The sequence below is a fragment of the Antrostomus carolinensis genome, unplaced genomic scaffold (assembly GCF_000700745.2).
Source record: "Antrostomus carolinensis isolate BGI_N321 unplaced genomic scaffold, ASM70074v2 scaffold12357, whole genome shotgun sequence".
NCBI lineage: Eukaryota > Metazoa > Chordata > Aves > Caprimulgiformes > Caprimulgidae > Antrostomus > Antrostomus carolinensis.
This window is the reverse complement of record NW_010328120.1, coordinates 5,995-25,125: the sequence shown is the minus strand read 5'-3', so window position 1 is coordinate 25,125 and position 19,131 is coordinate 5,995. Positions and strand designations below refer to the sequence as shown.

General features: G+C 39.2%; 1 protein-coding gene across 1 annotated transcript in view; it reads right to left on the bottom strand.

Moving 5' to 3' along the window:
* Positions 1-350: 350 nt before the first annotated feature.
* The window catches only part of BZW2 (basic leucine zipper and W2 domains 2), a gene marked incomplete at its 5' end in the record, with an annotated part of 22,179 nt that continues 3,398 nt past the window's right edge, over positions 351-19,131 (bottom strand). The window contains 6 exons of the mRNA XM_010172134.1: positions 351-554; positions 4,505-4,651; positions 5,133-5,303; positions 7,169-7,278; positions 10,620-10,755; positions 16,630-16,695. Of these exons, the coding sequence (XP_010170436.1) occupies positions 351-554; positions 4,505-4,651; positions 5,133-5,303; positions 7,169-7,278; positions 10,620-10,755; positions 16,630-16,695 (834 nt within the window). The remainder of the gene's footprint in view (positions 555-4,504; positions 4,652-5,132; positions 5,304-7,168; positions 7,279-10,619; positions 10,756-16,629; positions 16,696-19,131) is intronic.

The following is a 19,131-nucleotide window of genomic DNA, read 5'->3' as shown; positions in this document are numbered from 1 at the left end:
AACAAAAAAAACCACAATTCCAGAACTGAAAAAATCTTCTTGCTAAGAAAGAGGGTTTGCACTTTCAAGCTTTCTTAAAACCAAGCTCTAATCTACTTTTTAAATCTGCTGGGATTTTATGGAAATGTCTTCCTAGAACTGGTTTTATACAAGAACTAAACTGCACTTGAACAGACTGTGGACTGTGCTTCTTGAGTAAGGGATAAACGCGACAGAGAGAAAAGGGCTTGCTTTGGCTTTTCCTGCTGCCACACACTCCTCTGAACTATCAAAGAATAAGGTATTTGAAGAGTTCAACTCCAACACAACCTTCTCATATGCAATACCCGGAGAAGCTCTTCCCTATTACATCATAGCTGAGCGGATGGCATCGAGAATCCACACACAGTATACAACAGTGGATTTAGACTTTTACCTTTATAAAAGAGTACCACTATCTTTTGAAAGGCTTTCATGAAGTGGATGTTATCGTAACAGTACTCCTGCACCTTCTGGAGAAGAATCAACTCTGACTGGCCTTGAGTGCTGAACACAGCAAGCAGGGGGGCATATTGCTGAAAGGAAGAGAGAGTAAAAAACAAAATGCACGTCAGTATACTGAAAATAAAAATAAACAAATACAATTTTTAATGTATGTATCATGAATTTCATCCCTGAAAATCTGTCTTACTGAAACCTCAGATTTACTTGCCAATTGCAATTACTTAAACACATACAATGTATATACATAAATATCCATGAGCTTCTGTAAATTGAATTAAATTATCCCAGGTTAACTGTGATTTAAGTGTCATTATTTTTTCTCATTATCACCATCAGAGTGTCATGACACCCTCTGCTTTGGTAAACAGCAACATTTTCAAAGCATTAACTGCTACCTTTTTTCTGACCAGACAGTAGCAGTACATTTCATTGTCTTTTCCTGGAGTTTATTAATACAATACAAGATAAAGCACAGACTTTTTTGTAATTTATTTTTTTTTCTCTAATTTCAGATCTTAAAATTAAAAAAAATTACATCAAAGGACCATATCCTGTTCACTTTTCTTTCCTTAAAAACTACAGCATTTATATCCCTATCTCCCCAATTTCCCTTCCTCTTTACTTGTAGTGAGTCCAAACCGCAATCTTAAATTTAAGGTACTATTAATAGCATTTTTCAGAGCTGAAGGAAGACAAATTACCCTTAATCTTCAGAGCCCTCAGCCAAATATACCTTAAGGTTACTATTTAAATTGTTCTCACACTGCTCAGTTCAGCCTTTCTTCATCCTTTTCAGAAACACATTTTTCAGCTGGATTTGCAATGGCCTAATAATAGCAGAGTCCTGGTCTGTGTGACTGGGGCTGCCGATGGACAGGTTACAAACCACCCATCGCCAGCAGTACTGTTGGACATGTTCAAAAGTACACACGTTTCAGGACTTCTTTACAAGGGGCTAAATCCTGAGGGCTTTAATCTACATGATCCATGGAAAAAACTATTAAAACACATGAAAACTGGCTAAAATATGAAAAGTTGGTCCAGAACATATTTTGCAAAATAATTATCAGCTATCAACTTATAGACAGAGAAAGCAAGAAATCACACAGCAACTGTAACAAGAGCAGCTAGGCAGGCAGACAGTAGCATTACTTTTGGAATAAACTTCCTTACAAAGTAACTATGAGAAATTACCAGCTGTAACTAACACCAGAGGTTGAGTTTTTCCACTTCTGGTGGGTACACCCATATCTTGAGAAACGACATTACTGTTTTGGTAGAAGCAGTGCAAAACTTGTGCAGGCTTTGAGTAACAAAGACTCCTTCATTTTTCCCCTTTTGGCCCTTGAAGCATCCAGCTGGTATCTAGGCAAGTTGCAGGGAAGCAGGGCAATATACACTGCAGTTCATTTATTTAACAGCATCAGCAGAACCCACCCCCATCCACAGGTTTGTGAAGTGCTGTTGTTTATAACTAATAAGTCATTTATTAAAAAAAAAAAAATTCCTATCTTTTCAGTTTCCAGGTAAGATACCTTCATTCTGACAGATCTCACTGACTCGCTCTGCATTCCTCTCACTCCTCAACTGGTACAGACTTACAATTTTAAGTTTCACATTGTCTAACTGACTAAGGAACCATATAATTAGCTTTCTCTCATTTCTGGATCATTATTTTCCGTTTGCCTCAGGTTAGGTACAACGGATCAGTAGCTGCAGTGTCATGAAGCTCACACCACAGCCTTGCCTGCAGTGCGAAGCATCTGGATGATTCTCCCCACCCACAAGCAATGTCTCTTTTCCGCACTCAGAGGTGGCCCAGGGGCCAAGGCCCAGTGTCACAGAGAGGTTACTGGGACAATGAAGAGCTTATCCTGTAAGATTCAGGGTTTAAGAGCTTGCCCTGTCTCCTCCTGAGTTCAGCTCTTGCCAGTCCTGCCATGCACAAGGCACACATGGCATTACTGGTTCATGGCTGCCCACCACCTCCATTAGGAAGCCACCCACCCAGTAAGGCTTGTTAGGAACTGTAAACTAGGTCAATACTCTGTGCCTTGACACGTCTTTTCAGGGGTCCCTCATATACAACTTAATAGGAGAAATTAATAAATTCAAGAGACTGGTACCCAGATGCCAAAGCTTTGGGAAAGTTATCTGTCAAGTACAGCCGTACAAGGATAAATCCCACCGCGTGGCATGTCCCATACCAAGTATGTCTCTACACAACCTGACTCACACCACCAGGGCGAAACAACTCCATGACTGTCTCAGGGAAAGTTGATACACAGGAGGGCACAGGAACTAGCCTCTGTGTCATGCTAACAGCGTTAATCTGGTTTCTGGAGTTGGCTGCGAGCTGTTGAGTCAGCTGAGAGCCCAGAGACAGAAATCCAAGATCCGTCTCTACCTGTCCATAGAAGAAGGATGTGAAACAAATGCTGTTCATTTTTGAACACTGAAATGTAAAGAAGCAGCTAGCAGTCTAAATTTCTGTTTCCACTGTTTCTGTTAAATTCTTACCTGTAAGTGCAAATAGTAAATACCACATACAAATTTGTCCTCTGTTTTCAGACAGTGGATGTAGCTAGAAAGATGCCTATAGGCAATATGCCTTACCTAATTTTGTAGGGTTACATATATAGGTGATGGCTTGGGTCAGTGAGATGCATAGGACTAAGCATCCAGTCAACAATATTTGTACAAAGACAGCTATGCTTCTCTTTTCTCAATGTTCAAATATTCCAAACAGTGTTTGTTAATTTGCCCTGCAGTACCAGACACTAAATCTCAATGGATACTCGGTTACAACTCAAGGAGATGTTTTTACATCAAAAGAACAAGAAAAACAATGTCTCTCCTCCTTCTGGAAACTATTTCCTCTTTCTACTGCTATTTGGGTCACTTGAGAAGACTCCAAGGCATTCAATTTTACCATCAAAGACTACACAAGATCCCAAGTGACTACATTTCCAGGACTGATTGGGAAACCAAATTCAGGTGAAAGGACAGCAGTAGTAGGAGCTAAACCAATGTGGGAACTTCCCAAGTATGGAGAAGCATCCAGTATGAAGAAAGGAATTCAGATCAAGCTTAAGATACATTTTACCATAAAGAATAAAGTATAGATTGCTTCTGTCCTAGGGCAAATATGTGCAGCCCAGACTATGAGGGAGTATTCTCTTGCTCATGGTTTATCAACTTAAAAGGACTAATTCTGCTGAAAAGTCTCTCTGCCTCTGTTCTCAGTTCGAGTGTCTTGCACTGCACAATTCCTTCAGACTTAGATGAGAAATATCAACCATAGCAATAACTCTGATGCCTCTGCATTGTTTTTAGGTTTTGGGTTTTTTTCCACTCCAAAGTCATGAGGTTTTGTACCAACAAGCAACAGTGATACTGTAATCTGTCATCACGTAGCAAACTGCAGCCTGTCTTTCTATGCATTCAGTTCTCTCATCCACAAGGACAGCACCTGGATCAGAGTAACCAAACTGTACAGTGCACATGCTCTCTAGGCAGCAGCTCCTGGTGTATTAGTTGAGAAGTTGCTGAGTATCCAGCTCCCACAGTCAACATCAGCAACAATTGTTTCACAGATTCTGAGCTCAGCAGTCCTGCCCGGATCTAGCCAGCTCTACGCAAAGCCAGCACAGGTTTCGCCTCACCATGCTTCCAAAACTTCTTTGCTTCTGGCAAAGACATTGCAAAGGCAGTTCCTGCAGGCTTACTAGTCAGGTCTGAGCAGAGCTGAGTCTCAGCATTTGCCTAGCACTGTCCTCAAGGCAAGGAGCCTCTCAGGATCTGGCGCACTGAGAAAGCACAACGCAGAGGCACTCAGGCTGTGACCACCTTTTCAACTACCTCAATTTAGCATTCATTTGACTATGCACAATGCTTGGTGTCTTCAGTGTCAGCCCTCAAAACTCTTAAATCTCCTGGATTTAAACAGGTAAAAACTTGACAGCTGTAGAACGTATTGTTAATTCACAGTAGCCCTTCCCCTCTTCACCCATGCATGCACCTTTAGATGTTTGAGGGCTTGCTCTGCAACCAGCTCTTCTTTCTTGTTCCATTCCACAGCATTCATGACACAGGTCCACAGGAGACCAATCACTGCTGGCTCTGGCAGCTCATTTCTTTTCATTTCCTCTTTTACGTAAAGCACTACCTGGAACAGGAAATAAACTGCTGTCTTAAGCAACATTTCCAATCAACCAGAAACGATGCTGACTTGCCAAATACTTGCAGTTATTTACAAATAACACCACGGTATAGAAGTAATAAGAAAAAAAAATTAGAACAAGAATAATAAAAAGGAAGCATTTAGCATGTTTTTATTTAGCGATATTACTATTACTTGACTAAAAGTTTTGTGCCTCCCCTCCAACCCAACAGTTAATACAGTGAAATGAAATACATTCTCATCAAGTGTAACTGAACAAAAAACCCCACTTGCTGCACTTGCAAATCCAGAGGATGTGTTGTTGCTTTAGTCTTAAGCACAGAGTGAACTGATGAATAAATTAAAATATTTAAAGAAAAACAGAGAAAATCTATAAGGTGCTTCTATCTGTTCCTCTGTACCTACTGTTGATTTAAGTCTTTGACTATTATTATATAAACAGAAGTTGTAAAAAAACACTCTTTACCTCTTTAATGGTGCATTCCTGAGAGAGACGTTCTTGTAGCTCTTTTTGAAGTTCTTTACGAGTCCCCAGTGACTGCTGAACTCTAAGGAAATCTGAGAGCTCTTTTAGACCTGCTTCGGTAAAATACTTGGCAAAATGGTCCACATTCTGCCGGTTGGCTGGAAATAGTTCCTAAAAAGACAGGAATGCTCTCTGTTAAGTAAATAACCAACTCTTGACAGAATGGAAGGAACATTTTTTAAAAATGAAGAGTGGGAATCACCTGGTACTGCATCTAAAAAGTCAATGCTTGTAATAACACTAGAAAAGTCAACACTTCATTCATAACGTGTTTCGTTACAGTGGAGGGAAAAATGACAGTCAGTTATGCAAAAAACCTAACACCCTCTCCACATGAAGTCCATGTACTTATGAATAGCTGTGAACTTCAGATGTCACTCAAAACAGTTCTCAGAGAAACCATACCTTTTCCAGATTCCAAGAGTCTTATAGGGAAAGTACAAAGGAATAGATGGTAAAGCCATACCCTCCCAGAGCGTCCACACATTTACCTCTTAAGATAGATACACTTAGCAACACATATACGGCCCAGGCACCCTGGCCTGATGACACTACTCTGCTGAGCAATGATTACCACTAATGCATCCCTTAACAAAAACCACAAAATCCACTTTGTACTGTTAACATTAACTCCTGTAGGCATTTCTAATTCAAAGACACTGTCAAGCTATGATTTATGAAAGTCCAGCTACTTAGAAAAGTTAAAATTATTCTTAAAAACTGCTACAGAAAATACCTCATCTTAGCAAGAATTCAACGACATTTGCTTACCATCCAGTTCTCGGTGTCTAACAACATTCTGCGGGATGGATTGCACTTTTTTTTTTTCCACAAAGAAGCTACAGACCCTCAATCTGTCTACTTACTGAAAATGAGATTAAGAAGAAACTACCATGAAGGCATCTGTGCTAGGTAACATCATCTGATATCTTAATAGTTCTTTAATATAGCAGCATAATGAGAGCCAACAGCTGAAAGGTTAAGTCAGTCAAGTTTGAAGCAGAAATAAGATGCAGTTTGCTTTTTTCTGCTCTTTAATAAAAAGTGTAATTAGCACATTTCCCAGCTTTATGGCAAATTATTTGTGACTTGGACTCTTAAAATCAAATACAAATTGAAGAGATAAAGGGGTGTGGCAGGTTGCTTCACTTTTGAAAGATTCTTGCCTAATCAAAAATTATTGAAGTAAAAACATGAAATACTGCTGAAATTCTCCAGGCAGTGCTACACAGAATACAGTGCATTTGACTGGATTATCACAGCAGCAATCTTCTTGAGGATTAAAAAAATATCTATATTGATCTTCAAAAAGATACTGTGAGAGAAAGCCACATAGCATTGCTGCATATTCATATATACTCTAAAAACCTCAGGCCATTGCTACAAAACCAGAACACAGGTTTTAAGCGCCACATAGCATTGCTGCATATTCATATATACGTCCAACGGCTGAAAGCTTTCCTGCATTGTTCCTACTAGGTCTGCTGTCATCACTGCAGATCAATTTGTTACCCAGATGGCTGTTGCTGCAGAAAATTAGCTATACTGTTTAAACATTGTTGCTTTGGAAATTTATATCCTAATCATAACCCTTTATACTTTATTAATTACAAAAGTAAAATGTAATTCAAAAAAATAAAAGTCCTCATGCACAGTTGCTGGTGGTGTGTGTTTTGTTAACTCTGGTTAGAAAAAAAGCCATTTAATCAATTTCCAAGCCCTACATATACAGTCTTTTAGGAGGTATTTAACTAAAGAAAAAAAAAAGAGACAGAATGTAAAAACATGTGATATTTAATATTCCTGAACCTGTAGCTTTGCTACAGCCATAACAATATTGCTGTGATTCAAAATATTTAAAAAATGCTAAGAGTCTGAGGGGGAGTTAACAAGCTTACAGTGAAATACCATCTGCATTTTATTTCCTTCTGTTTCCCAAGGAGACATAAGGATTATTGAAAATATATTGTACTTACTAGCAATCTCTTATCAAGGTTGGCTTTTCTTAAAGCAGAGGTAACAGAATTGGCATCTTTCTCTGCCATCCATGCTTTAAAAAGCTTTACAGCAAAAGAGGCTGCAATCCCTGTTTGAGAAAAAACACAAAACATGCTTCAGCAATTTTCAACATGAATTAGAGATGGCTATAAGAATTACAAGGATACAAAATGGTTACAAGAATATGGAATTAAAATACATTTATGACAACAGGACCAAACATGTAGAGCTGAAATGCTCATTTTTTTTTTCTTTCATGCAGTATTAATTTTATGAAGTATGCTAGATTATTTGAAAATCTTTTCATTCTGTATTGCCAATCTCCATTCAACTGTTCAAAGATTTTCTTTGCAATTATTTCTCCTACCTCCACAGTTTACAGACCAAGTCCAACACAAAAGGAAAAATTATGCATTCAATCAGTTAGGAAATGAAGGCACAAAATAATAAAGGATAGTCAGGAATAAGAACTGAAAAAAACATATCCTCAAAGGGCTTTTTTGCAAGTCCTGAAATAGGGTTAAATAACTTTGCAATTTCAAGATAACTGATTGTACCCCGTCCTTCTAGGAGGCATTTAGTAGCTCGTAGGACCAGGCACAAATACTATTCTAAGTAGAAAAATCCCTTCCTCAGTATAAGGAAGGAAGCACAACGTACTATTTTGTGCATTAAATCAAACTCTACCTCCACTAGCTGAAGCTTTCTGAGGGGAGCTAAGAAACCACTAGCCCCCTATGTCATATTTCCCTGTTTCCTAGAGCAGCACCACCATGGCTCTGCTCTGGCTTCTCGGCTGCGAGTGGCAGGTGCAGGGAGCTGAAGGAAGCTAAGAGGTCTCAGAGAGGGAGACCCAGATCATTGTCGAGGAAGGTTCCCCTGGAGGCAGTTAGGCTTCTCCGTACTACACTCACATCAACATTTACAGTGCTGTTGAGGGTGGTGATAGTGGAAATGGTACACTGCGCTACAGCCATTCACTGTAATTTTCTGTTTCACCTCCAAACAGTCCAGAAGCTCCAAGAGCTAGACAAGACCTACCGGTAAGAAGTAGCTTCATCATTCTTAGCCACTTTCTAGATAGTTATCCATTCTTTTTATTTCTAGGGTACACTGACTAAATGAGTCATCAAACAAGAACAGAAGAGATTATTCCCAGAGCAGTGTAAACTTCATTAACATTCATTACAGATCTTAACTGTTATGACAGTTTTTGGCAACCTTATTTCAAGAGCTTAGTTGTAAGGCATGATCCTTGGAGAAGTACTATGTGGAATCATGCAGTGGTAAGTTCTGTGGGCTGACTAGTCAAGACTGACAAAGCCTGCTCAACCACCAGAGGACCTAGGTGTAGCATCCACCTGTAATTTCTGAACCTGCAAACACAGTTCAGCATACCTGATGTGCTCATGAGTTCACTGCCAACACTGAATGGAACTCTCTGGTCTCTGTCATCAAGCACTGTCCCCAGTACCCATATCCTAAACGCTTTTTCAATTTTAGCTTAAAACAAGTTTCATGTCAGTACAAATATTAGAGAGAGACTGTTCGAGGGCTTCACTACCCACATATGTTCTCAATCTTACTCCTAATTTACAGCCCAAATTTATCATTGACTCGTTCCTATACTCTATTCGTGTGCTGTCACTGTCTTTTCCTTTAAATACTTCTCTTTTTCTCTTTTCCCCTATTTGCAGAAGGCAACTTCAGCCATTCTTTTTATTGATTAACCTCATTAGCTGCTCTCTGCATTTGCATTGGTTTTTTGGCATGACTGTATTAACCTCATTAACTGCTCTTTGTATTTGCATTGTATTTGCATTTTTTTTTGGCATGCATGACCATAAGGGTACACTTAAACCTGATGAGGTTTCACCACTGCCTAGACCTTTCTCTGCCTCTGCTAGAAATACATCAGCCATCCCCAAAAGACGTTTTTTTCCCATCTATACACCACAGTAAAAGTAATGACAACACTGAAAAAGGGTGATCCTAAAATGAATTAGGTATTTGTCCTGAAATTTGGAAGATGTCCTACGAGCACAACCTATCCTCTCTCCCTTTCAGCCAATTCTTCGCCAGAAAGTATTAAGTGTATTATTTATATAATCTACCTTAAGCCTTGCTCTTTTTCTCATTTTTCCCATTTTTAATTACTCATCCATAAAAGATCTATTCCAGAACACTGCTTGAACAATCTTTTCCTCAAATGCTGACACAGGTACATTTTTAGTATATATAAACCAAGAACCAAAAGCATATGTAAGCTACTGACAAAAGTTTAGGGCTCCTAGAAACACAAGTTCATAATGCAAATGGAATTTGTTCTAGGATTTTACATAACAATTGTATTCTTAAAATGTTAAATTTAAAATATAACAAATTACTTGAGTTTTAAAAATTAGAGTTTTCAGATACCTTTTGACCTCCCATAACTAAGAACAGACTTTGATTTAAAAATATTGCAGGCCATCACCCTAAAAGTGCTTTGTTTGAATTTTCTCCTAGTTTAATTCTGATTCCTGTGGGTGATGACAGAGCAAAGCTGCAGCTGTGGCTTTTCCTTCTGCAGCATTTAGAAAACAAATATAACAGAAAGGATGCTGCAAATGAGAACATGAAGTTAGAACACTTTTTTTTTTTTTTTTAATTAAAGTTAGAATACATTCTAGCTAATATATATCTCTTTAACAAAACCAAAAGACTTCATGAAAACTGTTCAACACTGACAGTTCATTTGCAATTATTCCCAGTAGTCAGTAACTGGCAGAGAAAGACAGTGGAAAATCAGGACTCCAAGGTAGATGGCTATAAATAAATAACTAAATAAAAGCTCTCAACAAAAAAAAGAAGAGTCATTTTAAAAAAGCATTATACCCTAAGACTGAAAGAACAGTTACCCATCGTATGGTAAATATAAATCCATGGGAAAGTGTATCAAATACTGATCACTACTGGTCTGAAGGCAAAATGAGGGTTTGAATGTGGGGGATTTTTTTTCTGCAATATCCAGTTGGCCTGCACGTGCTCTCTGTCCCACTTCACACTCACAGGGACCACATATTGTCAACACCGGAAAAAAATGCTCACAGGCGTATCTCAGAAATAGATAACATACTTTACACTTTTATAGTATCACAATAATACCTATATTCTACAGTTTAGCACACACATGTATAACTTCCAAAAAACCATAAACCTTTTGGATTTGGAGTTTGTTTTTGCTTTTTGTTGCCTATTTCCTATGTTTGACTGCCCTTTTATTAGATATCATGAAGTATGTTGGCCTCTGATGTCTGTATACACTTCTGCTTTAAAATACTGATTTCTGTCGTACAGTTGCAGGCTTCCAACATATAAAATGTGTAGCAATAAAATACATATCCTGTTACAACTAATGTAAGATAAAAAGATCATATAGAAAATTACCTTCTTTGACTATATTGTCAGTGAAGAGGCTTGTTAAAATTGTAGCAGGAAGAGTCCCGTTGGCTAACAGGATGCCAGAAAGCATTGCCAGCTTTGTCTGTTCTGTCTCAGTAAAAGCTTTAAGAAACAGCAGAAGCTGTGGGTCAGACAAGGAAAAAAAAAACAAAACATATATTTGAGCCACAGGCAATGATAACAGGTAGAGAGAAATAGATGAATATTAGCAGACAATTTAATTTCTTATTTCTCAAGAAGTCCCACTATAACAAGTAGCAATCATGTCAAAATCTGTCCTGAAGCATGGCAGTGCCATTTCACTGGTCACTTTATATTTTCACTTTCTTTGAGGATGCAAGTATGTGGAATATGGCCTTACTCAGGGACACAAGGCCTGTCTTCTTCAAATATAGGTATATATATGTGTAAAAATAAGTGTTAAAGGCTTGAGACCCACAGAAATTACAGGATCACAGATTTGCTGATTTCAACAGGCTGACAAGAGGCTGTCCATTCACATCTTCAGTCTTCGGACGAAGCTCCACACAGCTGCAGTTCCTTTTCTAGCTTACAAAAACTCATGTGAACAATACAATGATGAGAAAGTTTCCTGTTTTCCTCTTGGAGGAGGTTATATAGCACAGTTACAACAGATTTTCTATTGGATAAAATAAGAAATATATTTCAGGTTTAAACATTCTTGATAAAGCTGACAAAGGACAGACAGGAATAAAAGCTGCTTTAAGATCTTACCACTCCCACTACTCATTACAAGGGGAAACAACTAGCTTGAGAAAAAAAAAAAAAAAAAAAAAATCACAAATGTCCCCATCTTAAGCACTAGAAGATCTGAACTACATATTTACCCCTCCAAGTCTAAAAATGGCAGTTAAATCTATTTTAAATATCTTACTTTCATACGTTAAAATGAATTCTTTAAAAGCATATTGAAGAAGTACATTACATGTCTTTTCCTTTACACTGGGGAAAAAAGTTGTACTAAATGAGTTGCCAATAGCATTACTGTTAACAATAATGTTTCTTAACATGTTATGAGAAATCACAGGAGGCTAGACAGCAAAGGGCAGCTTCACTGATTGCAAAAAGCTGCTGACTCCATCAGAAGCTACCTTTCAAATTTACCACCACCACAAAGGAAATAAAAAAAATGCCATCTTTCATCTTCAGCCACCAGCGCTTTATTCAGCTACCTTCTGCTGTCGTGACACCCTTCTTCCTTCTCCAAATGAGCAAACAGATGCAACCAAAGCAGAACAGCTCATTCTGATGGAAAATTTCCACCCACTTTCCAGTTTAATGGCATTTCTTAATTACTAAAACCTACCCATACAAAGGGAGAGAATATCAGCCATGTCCCTGTGCTTGTTTGTTACCATGGACAGTGAGAGCTCTCTCCAAGACATCCAAGCAGCTTATCATTAACTGTAAAGCTTTCTGGATGCAGTGATATTTTAAAAATCCAGATAAGTAATGAAGTAAGTTATTAAAACTCATGCAGTGTTTTATGAATAGCTCTGCTCTGTATCAGTGAACAAAACCAAAAAAAACCTCTCATTCATAGGGTAGTACTCACATAATAGCATCAGCTTTAAATTATAGCTTACACAGGCCTGAATGATTGAACCACAGACAAATACTTTGATTTTTTAGTGAGCTTCAGCCAAGTGATTGCAACATGCAGTTTTAGCTTAAAAAGAAAAATTATCAAACTGTAAAATCTCAAGTTGCAATTTTATGTTAACAAACTGTGACTCAGAACCCAAAAATGTAAGAAAATTGGGGATCCAGATGAATGGAATTATTATTTCTAAATACATGGATGAGAAAAAAGTGGTGTACTGTATTTTCGAATGCAGCAATTAACTGCTATATATATGGTGCAGGTAAAGGAACTCCAGGGCCACATTTAATGGGAAGACTGAAAACTTTTTAACAGAATTTCATTATAAGTCTAGCATAAAATGGAGGCCTGGGGATTTCAAGTTTTCTTTATGCAAGTTTTATCAACAATATTGCACCAAAATGAGATCTGCACAATAAGAAATCTGAATGAGACTTTTTGCTCTTTACTGTAAGTACTGAGACTGAAAATGTTAACAGAGAGGAAACAGTTTTCAATTTTCTGTGTAGGCTACTGAACATACTGCTGCTCCCATATAAGCAACAGATGAGGATTTTGATTAGAAAGTGGTCACACTGACTATGTTAACATGATAGACCAGGTTTTGACGTGTTTCTGAGCTGTAACCTCCTTTGGGGTTTGTCAGTAATGAGCAGATCATGAAGAGTTATATCTGTCTGTGTCAGATTCGAGTCATGAAAGCAACAACAGCAGTAAATCCAGCTGCAAAGCCAGAGTTATGCAGTCCAAAGTGGAGAAGGATTCTAAAAGAACACCCAAACATTTATTAACTCCAGTTTTGAGAAATCTGTTCAGATATTTTGGAAGGTCTGAACTCATGTATCTATGAAGTTCACAGCCTCATCCTCTTCCCTGTCCTTTGAAACATGCTTCTTGCAAGTCTCTTAGCATGAATCTGAATTATGGTGTTCTTGAACCGTACCCCACTGCAGTATGTTTTGAGCAGGAACCTCATCTTCTACACGTCTCTCGCTACTTAAAGTACTGTTGGTGCTACCAGCATATTTTTTGTTTTACTAATACTTTTGAAAAGAAGCTCAAATTACTAATATTTTTGAAAAGTAGCTCAAATAAACATACACGTGTCATTTTCTGCTGTTCAAGGATGTTATTCTGTATTTTCAAGCAACTGTGAAACATAGCTTCATTGACAGGGAGACTGGGTGATGGGAAGAATCAAAACCTGTAATAAAATCACTTTAAAACCATCAAAAAGAACAAACTGTTCAGTTCAAAGCTGTTGCTTCAGATTTTTATCGCTGATTACTTTAAGAGCTCTTTTACCACCACGATTACAAACCTCAGCATGAAAGTCACAAAATGTCCAAGTCACTTCAGAATAGTACCAGACCACCCACGGAAAGTTCTCCAAGCTGATGCTTCCCTGCTGTCAGCCAGGCACCAGCATTACTGCTTTTGTTACAGATACAGACTGATTCCAGGCATAAAATGCACAGTACTGGCTCACAATTTGGTATTTTTATCCTAGCTATAAGAACTCCCACCTATTTAAGTGGGAGTTCAGAATGCCTAATAAGCACAAGACCAGACCTAATGTGCTGTTCCATGCTATTTTTGTCTTTAAAGAAAGTGCCTAAAAGACTCAAATTCTGGGCATAAAAGTTTTGCCCAAGTAAAGACATGCATGGACCATTAAAAAGCATACAAGAAAAACAAGTGCTTCTGCTCTCCTCTTGCAATCTGGAAACCTTAATAGTGAAAATTAAGGAATTTTATCCACACAGGGAGTGTGGTTGTCTTTTTGTATCTTCATGCAATAATGTCCTGAACAGAAACACATATGTAAGAAAGATGAACACAAATTTGTAACTGAGAATTTTTCTGAAATTATTGCAAAATGTTGTTACAGGTCTATGCCAGTACACTAGGCAGTGCTTATACAAACTTAAGCTGCCTATATCAAAGAACAGCAGGTGAGAAATGCACTTAAACATCTTTGTCTTCTTTTGAAATTGTTTGCACAAAGTAATTTAGATGTAAAAATTTAGATGTATGGTTTTCTTTTGTCAGTAGAAGAAAGAATAACTGGTAATTCCAGGAGGACAAAGTTAAGAAATAAAACATTTGAAAGCTAGAAGTAAACAAAAAAGGGAAAGGTGCTGGGAAATAATAATGTCCTAAAGACAAAACTATGAACTAGAAGACATAAAGCAAATGCTTGAACAAATACTGCCGTTTAGGACAATCTCTCTTGCAAGAGAAGTCCCTGACACCATCTGCTTCTTTAGAGTGAAATTGCTGGTATTGCCTTGGGTTTTTTACCATGACTTTTTCTGTGAGAGGAGCTAATTTTCCCCAAGTGCTGCCTAACGTATCTGCCAGAAAAAAAACACTTTCATTGCTGGGACAGTGACCCATGAACCAACATCAAGGAGTCGCTCTCTTGCTTTTCTGACCACCAACTAACTGCAGTCATCTTTGAACTACTAATGTAGAAACACCTCCTAGAAATACTAATGTATCTATCTTCTGACCGTCTGTGACCAGCTACTCTCATACAAGTTACTGCATGCAGGGATTAAAGCATTAAATAGCTAAAAACCCAGCAGTCTTGTCAGTGAGAAGTCACTTGATGGTTCACACAAGCAAGGGGAGGGAGAAGGTAAGGAAAAGGTCTACAAATAGTCCTGAAGGGTTTTAAGGCAATGACAGTGCAGGTACAATACACAGGCCCAAACACCTTCACAACCACGTTTCTAATTCTCAAACTACACTAACTGAGGAAAAGAACACATCTGCCTCCCAAGATTCACACCAGCACTAAGGGCAGCAATGGAAGAGCAGATGGAAAAATTTCCCCTCAGCCTAGGACCACTAGGCAAACCTAATCTTGTGATTTGTCCTACAAGATGTAATCTGACACTGAAAACTATACAAAAGGCACGTACCTAAAATTGAGATTTACAGTCTGCAAGGTAAACAAGCCCACTCTGACCCCACGCTGCCATGGCTAGGATGCTTCCAATGGCTTTACATGAATAGCAGGACTCCAGTCACACTGTACCTCAAATTACTGCTTTCTCTCAAACTAGTGTATGGCTAAACTTCACATCAGAGGCACTAGTTCCTCAGCTGAAGAGTTAAATTACTATATATTAATCATAGTCTCATTTTGTCACTAAGTGCGACAAAGTAAATCCTTAGAGGATTCAAAACCAAGCAAGTTACAGAAGAGGGAGGAGGTGGCTTAAATTTACATGGCATTTGTTTAATATGCTGAACACTCTCTGAAACTTGAATGCTATGAGTCAGCGCTTCTCATGTCAATGATTACAGTAATTAACAGCAAGAACATTAGATTTGTGCGGGGACAGAGGTAAATTTAGGTCTTTAGAATGATGTATTGAACAATCAGCATCAGTTAATAGGCATGCTGGCCACAAGTGCAAAAATAATTTCCCGCATGAGCAAGAATGTATAAATCTGAGCCAAATTTATTCAGCCACAAGAGGTGGTGATACTCCAGACTTAACCTCATTTGACCCTTGTAGCAATTTTTCTAATGTTTAAATAACATGGAAACACACTTACTTTTAACAAACATGGTATTTTAGTCACAGGACAGGTTTTGCCATTATCAGCAAGCCTGTGAACTTAAAGCACAGCCCAGTGTTTATTACTTATTGAGGTCATTCAAAAATATATTTACATCTGTTACTAGGAACTCAAAATAGACAAAATAAATCTGTATTTTGTTTTTCAAAAATTTCTGCCCAGGTTTCTCCTGTCACCTTAGAACTCAGCATCACAAAACAAAACAGTATCCACAAATAATCCACTACATTCTAACAGGCAAATCTTGAGCACTCTGCCATTCGTGATGACTTTCTCTTGCCCATATCAACAGCCTCAAATACAAAAACTTGTGGTTAGGATTCATTCCACAATGCAGGACTAATTTAATACTCTTACATCAAGTGACATTTTGCACAGCAGATCTGTAGTTATTCCATGGAAAAAAAAACAACAAAACAAACAAAAAACAAACAAAAATCAGAGAGAGTTGTTCTATTAGCATGATAGTAACACTCCATCTCACTAAGAACTCTACCTCAAAGCATAGCAAAGTTCTGCACAGAAAAGCCTGGGATAAAGGTGAGTTTGGTCAAAACAACCAAAGGAAGCATTAATTCAGAATCAGTCTATATCAAGCACTGCCAGCAGTATTCCCACAGAGCTATATTTGCAGATTAAAGCTGCCACCTGTACATTCCATCCTCTTTTCCAGTAGAGCTAAATAAAATATGTAACAGCACCACATTTGTACATACACAGTTGTATTAGACATGGGGTAAAAAATACTAGAGAGGAGATTGCCACCAATATTACCTTTTTGATTTCATCTTCAAATGCTTTCTCCAGATATTTGTATCTCCTGATAAGTTTATTGAAGACCTAAAGATAAACACAGATTAACTTAAAACATATAACATTTGCAGCCACCCTTCTTTACAAAAAAGGCGTAGGGAAACAAGACTGCCACTACTGAACCCATAAAGAACATCTCTGACTAACAGATAAGACAGTTTTTCTTTTTATTACTTCCACAGCAGGAAAGAAAAAGTAGGAAGCACTACTGGCTTCTGACACACTAATACTCCACTGCACAGCTCTCCTTTAGACATTGTTTCCAGGAAACAAGCAGCCAGCAGAATGATATTTCCGCAGTTCTCTGTTGTGTGGTTTGTCTCATGGCAGACCATGAAACACTCTTCCCCATTAGTTTGTTCCCAAGTGGAAAAATACAAGTTTTGCAATTCTTGCTTCATAGAGCAATGTTTGAATCAAGAGAATTTACTGCAGTTTGATAGTCCTCTTTTTCGTATTTCTCAAAATTTTAATGCTACTCTACTTTTCACCCTGTCCAGAGATCAAAAGCAGGGGTAAGGAGGAGGAGCTTAACTCTGCACCTTTCCCCAGTAATGCAGCTCCCTGGGGAAGCGGTCAGGTGTAAACCAATAGAGCAAGGCAGTCAGGTACCACTGCTGGACATCTTCAGTAGAATCACAGGATGGTTGAGGTTGGAAGGGACCTCTGAAGGTCATCTAGTCCAACCACCCTGCTCAAGCAGGGACTCCTAAAGTGCATGAACCAAGATTTTGTCCAGATGGTTTTTGAATATCTCCAGAGAAGGAGACTCCACAACCTCTCTGGGCAGCCTGCTCCAGTGCTCAGTCACCCTCACAGTAAAGTTCTTCCTTATGTTCAGGTGGAACTTCCTATGCTGCAGTTTATGCCCATTGCCTCTTGTCTGATTGTTGGGTGCCAACGAGAAGAGTCTGGCCCTGTCCTCTAGACACTCTCCCTTTAGATATTTATAAACATTACTCAGATCCCCTCTGAATCGTCTTTTCTCCAGGCTGAACAGGCCCAGCTCCCTCAGCCTTTCCTCATATGAAAGATGCTCCAGTCCTTTAATCATCTTAGTCACCCTTTGCTGGACATGCTCCAGGAGTTCCATGTCCTTCCTGTACTGGGGAGCCCAGAACTGGACACAATACTCCAGGTGGGGCCTCACCAGGGCTGAGTAGAGGGGGAGGATTACAATTACGTCTCTCAACCTGCTGGCAACACTCTTCCTAACACAACCCAGGATACTGTGAGCCTTCCTGGCCACAAGAGCACACTGCTGGCTCGTATTTGACTTGTCCATTTCCTAATACAACCCAGGATACTGTTAGCCTTCCTGGCCACAAGAGCACAATGCAGGCTCATACTTAACTTATTGTCCACCAGGACTCCAGGAAGTCAGCCCCCAACCTATACTGGTCTTTCCCATATGCAGGACTCTGCACTTTCCCTTACTGAATCTCATGAGGTTCCTCTTTGCCCATCTCTCCAGCCTGTCAAGGTCCCTCTGAATGGCAGCGCAGCCATCTTGCGTATCCAACATTCCTCCCAGTTTAGTATCATCAGCAGATTTGCTGAGGAGGCACTCTGTTCCTTCAGCTAAGTTACTGATGAATAGGTTGAACAACACTGGACCCAGTATTGACCCCCGGGGACCACCGCTAGATACAGGCCTCCAACTTGATTCCACACCACCAATGACAACCCTCTGAGCCCTGCCATTCTGCCACTTCTCAATCCACCTCACCATCCAATCACCAAGTCCACATTTCTTGAGTTTGCCAGTGAGGAAGTCACGGGAGATACTATCAAAAGCCTTGCTCAAGTCCAAGTACACAACATCCACTGCCCTACCCTCGTTTATCCAGCCAGTCGTCCTGTCATAGAAGGCAATCAGGTTAGTTAAGCATGATTTCCCTTTGGTGAATCCATGCTGACTACCCCTGATGACCTTCTTGTCTTTCACATGCTTAGCGATTGCCTCCAGGATAAGCTGTTCCATCATCTTTCCAGGGATCGAGGTAAGGTTGACTGGCCTGTAGTTCCCTGGGTCCTCTAGTTCCAACCCCCCTGCCACGAGCAGGGACACCTTCCACTAGACCAGGTTGCTCAAAGCCTCATCCAACCTGGCCTTAAACACTTCCAGGGAGGGGTCATCCACAACTTCCTTGGCAACCTGGTCCAGTGTCTCACCACCCTCACAATAAAGAGTTTCTTCTTAATACGTAATCTAAATCTACCCTTTTCCAGATTAAAGCCATTGCCCCTTGTTCTATCACTACCTGCCTTTGTAAGAAGTCCCTCCTCAGCCTTCCTGTAGGCGCCTTCAGGTATTGGAAGGTCACTATAAGGTCTCTCCAGGGCCTTCTCTTCTCCAGGCTGAACAGCCCTGACTCTCTCAGCATGTCAGATGCAGGATCTTTGTCAAATCCACTAACTAACATGAATGTTTACAACAAAACACACTGCTGCCAGGGAAAG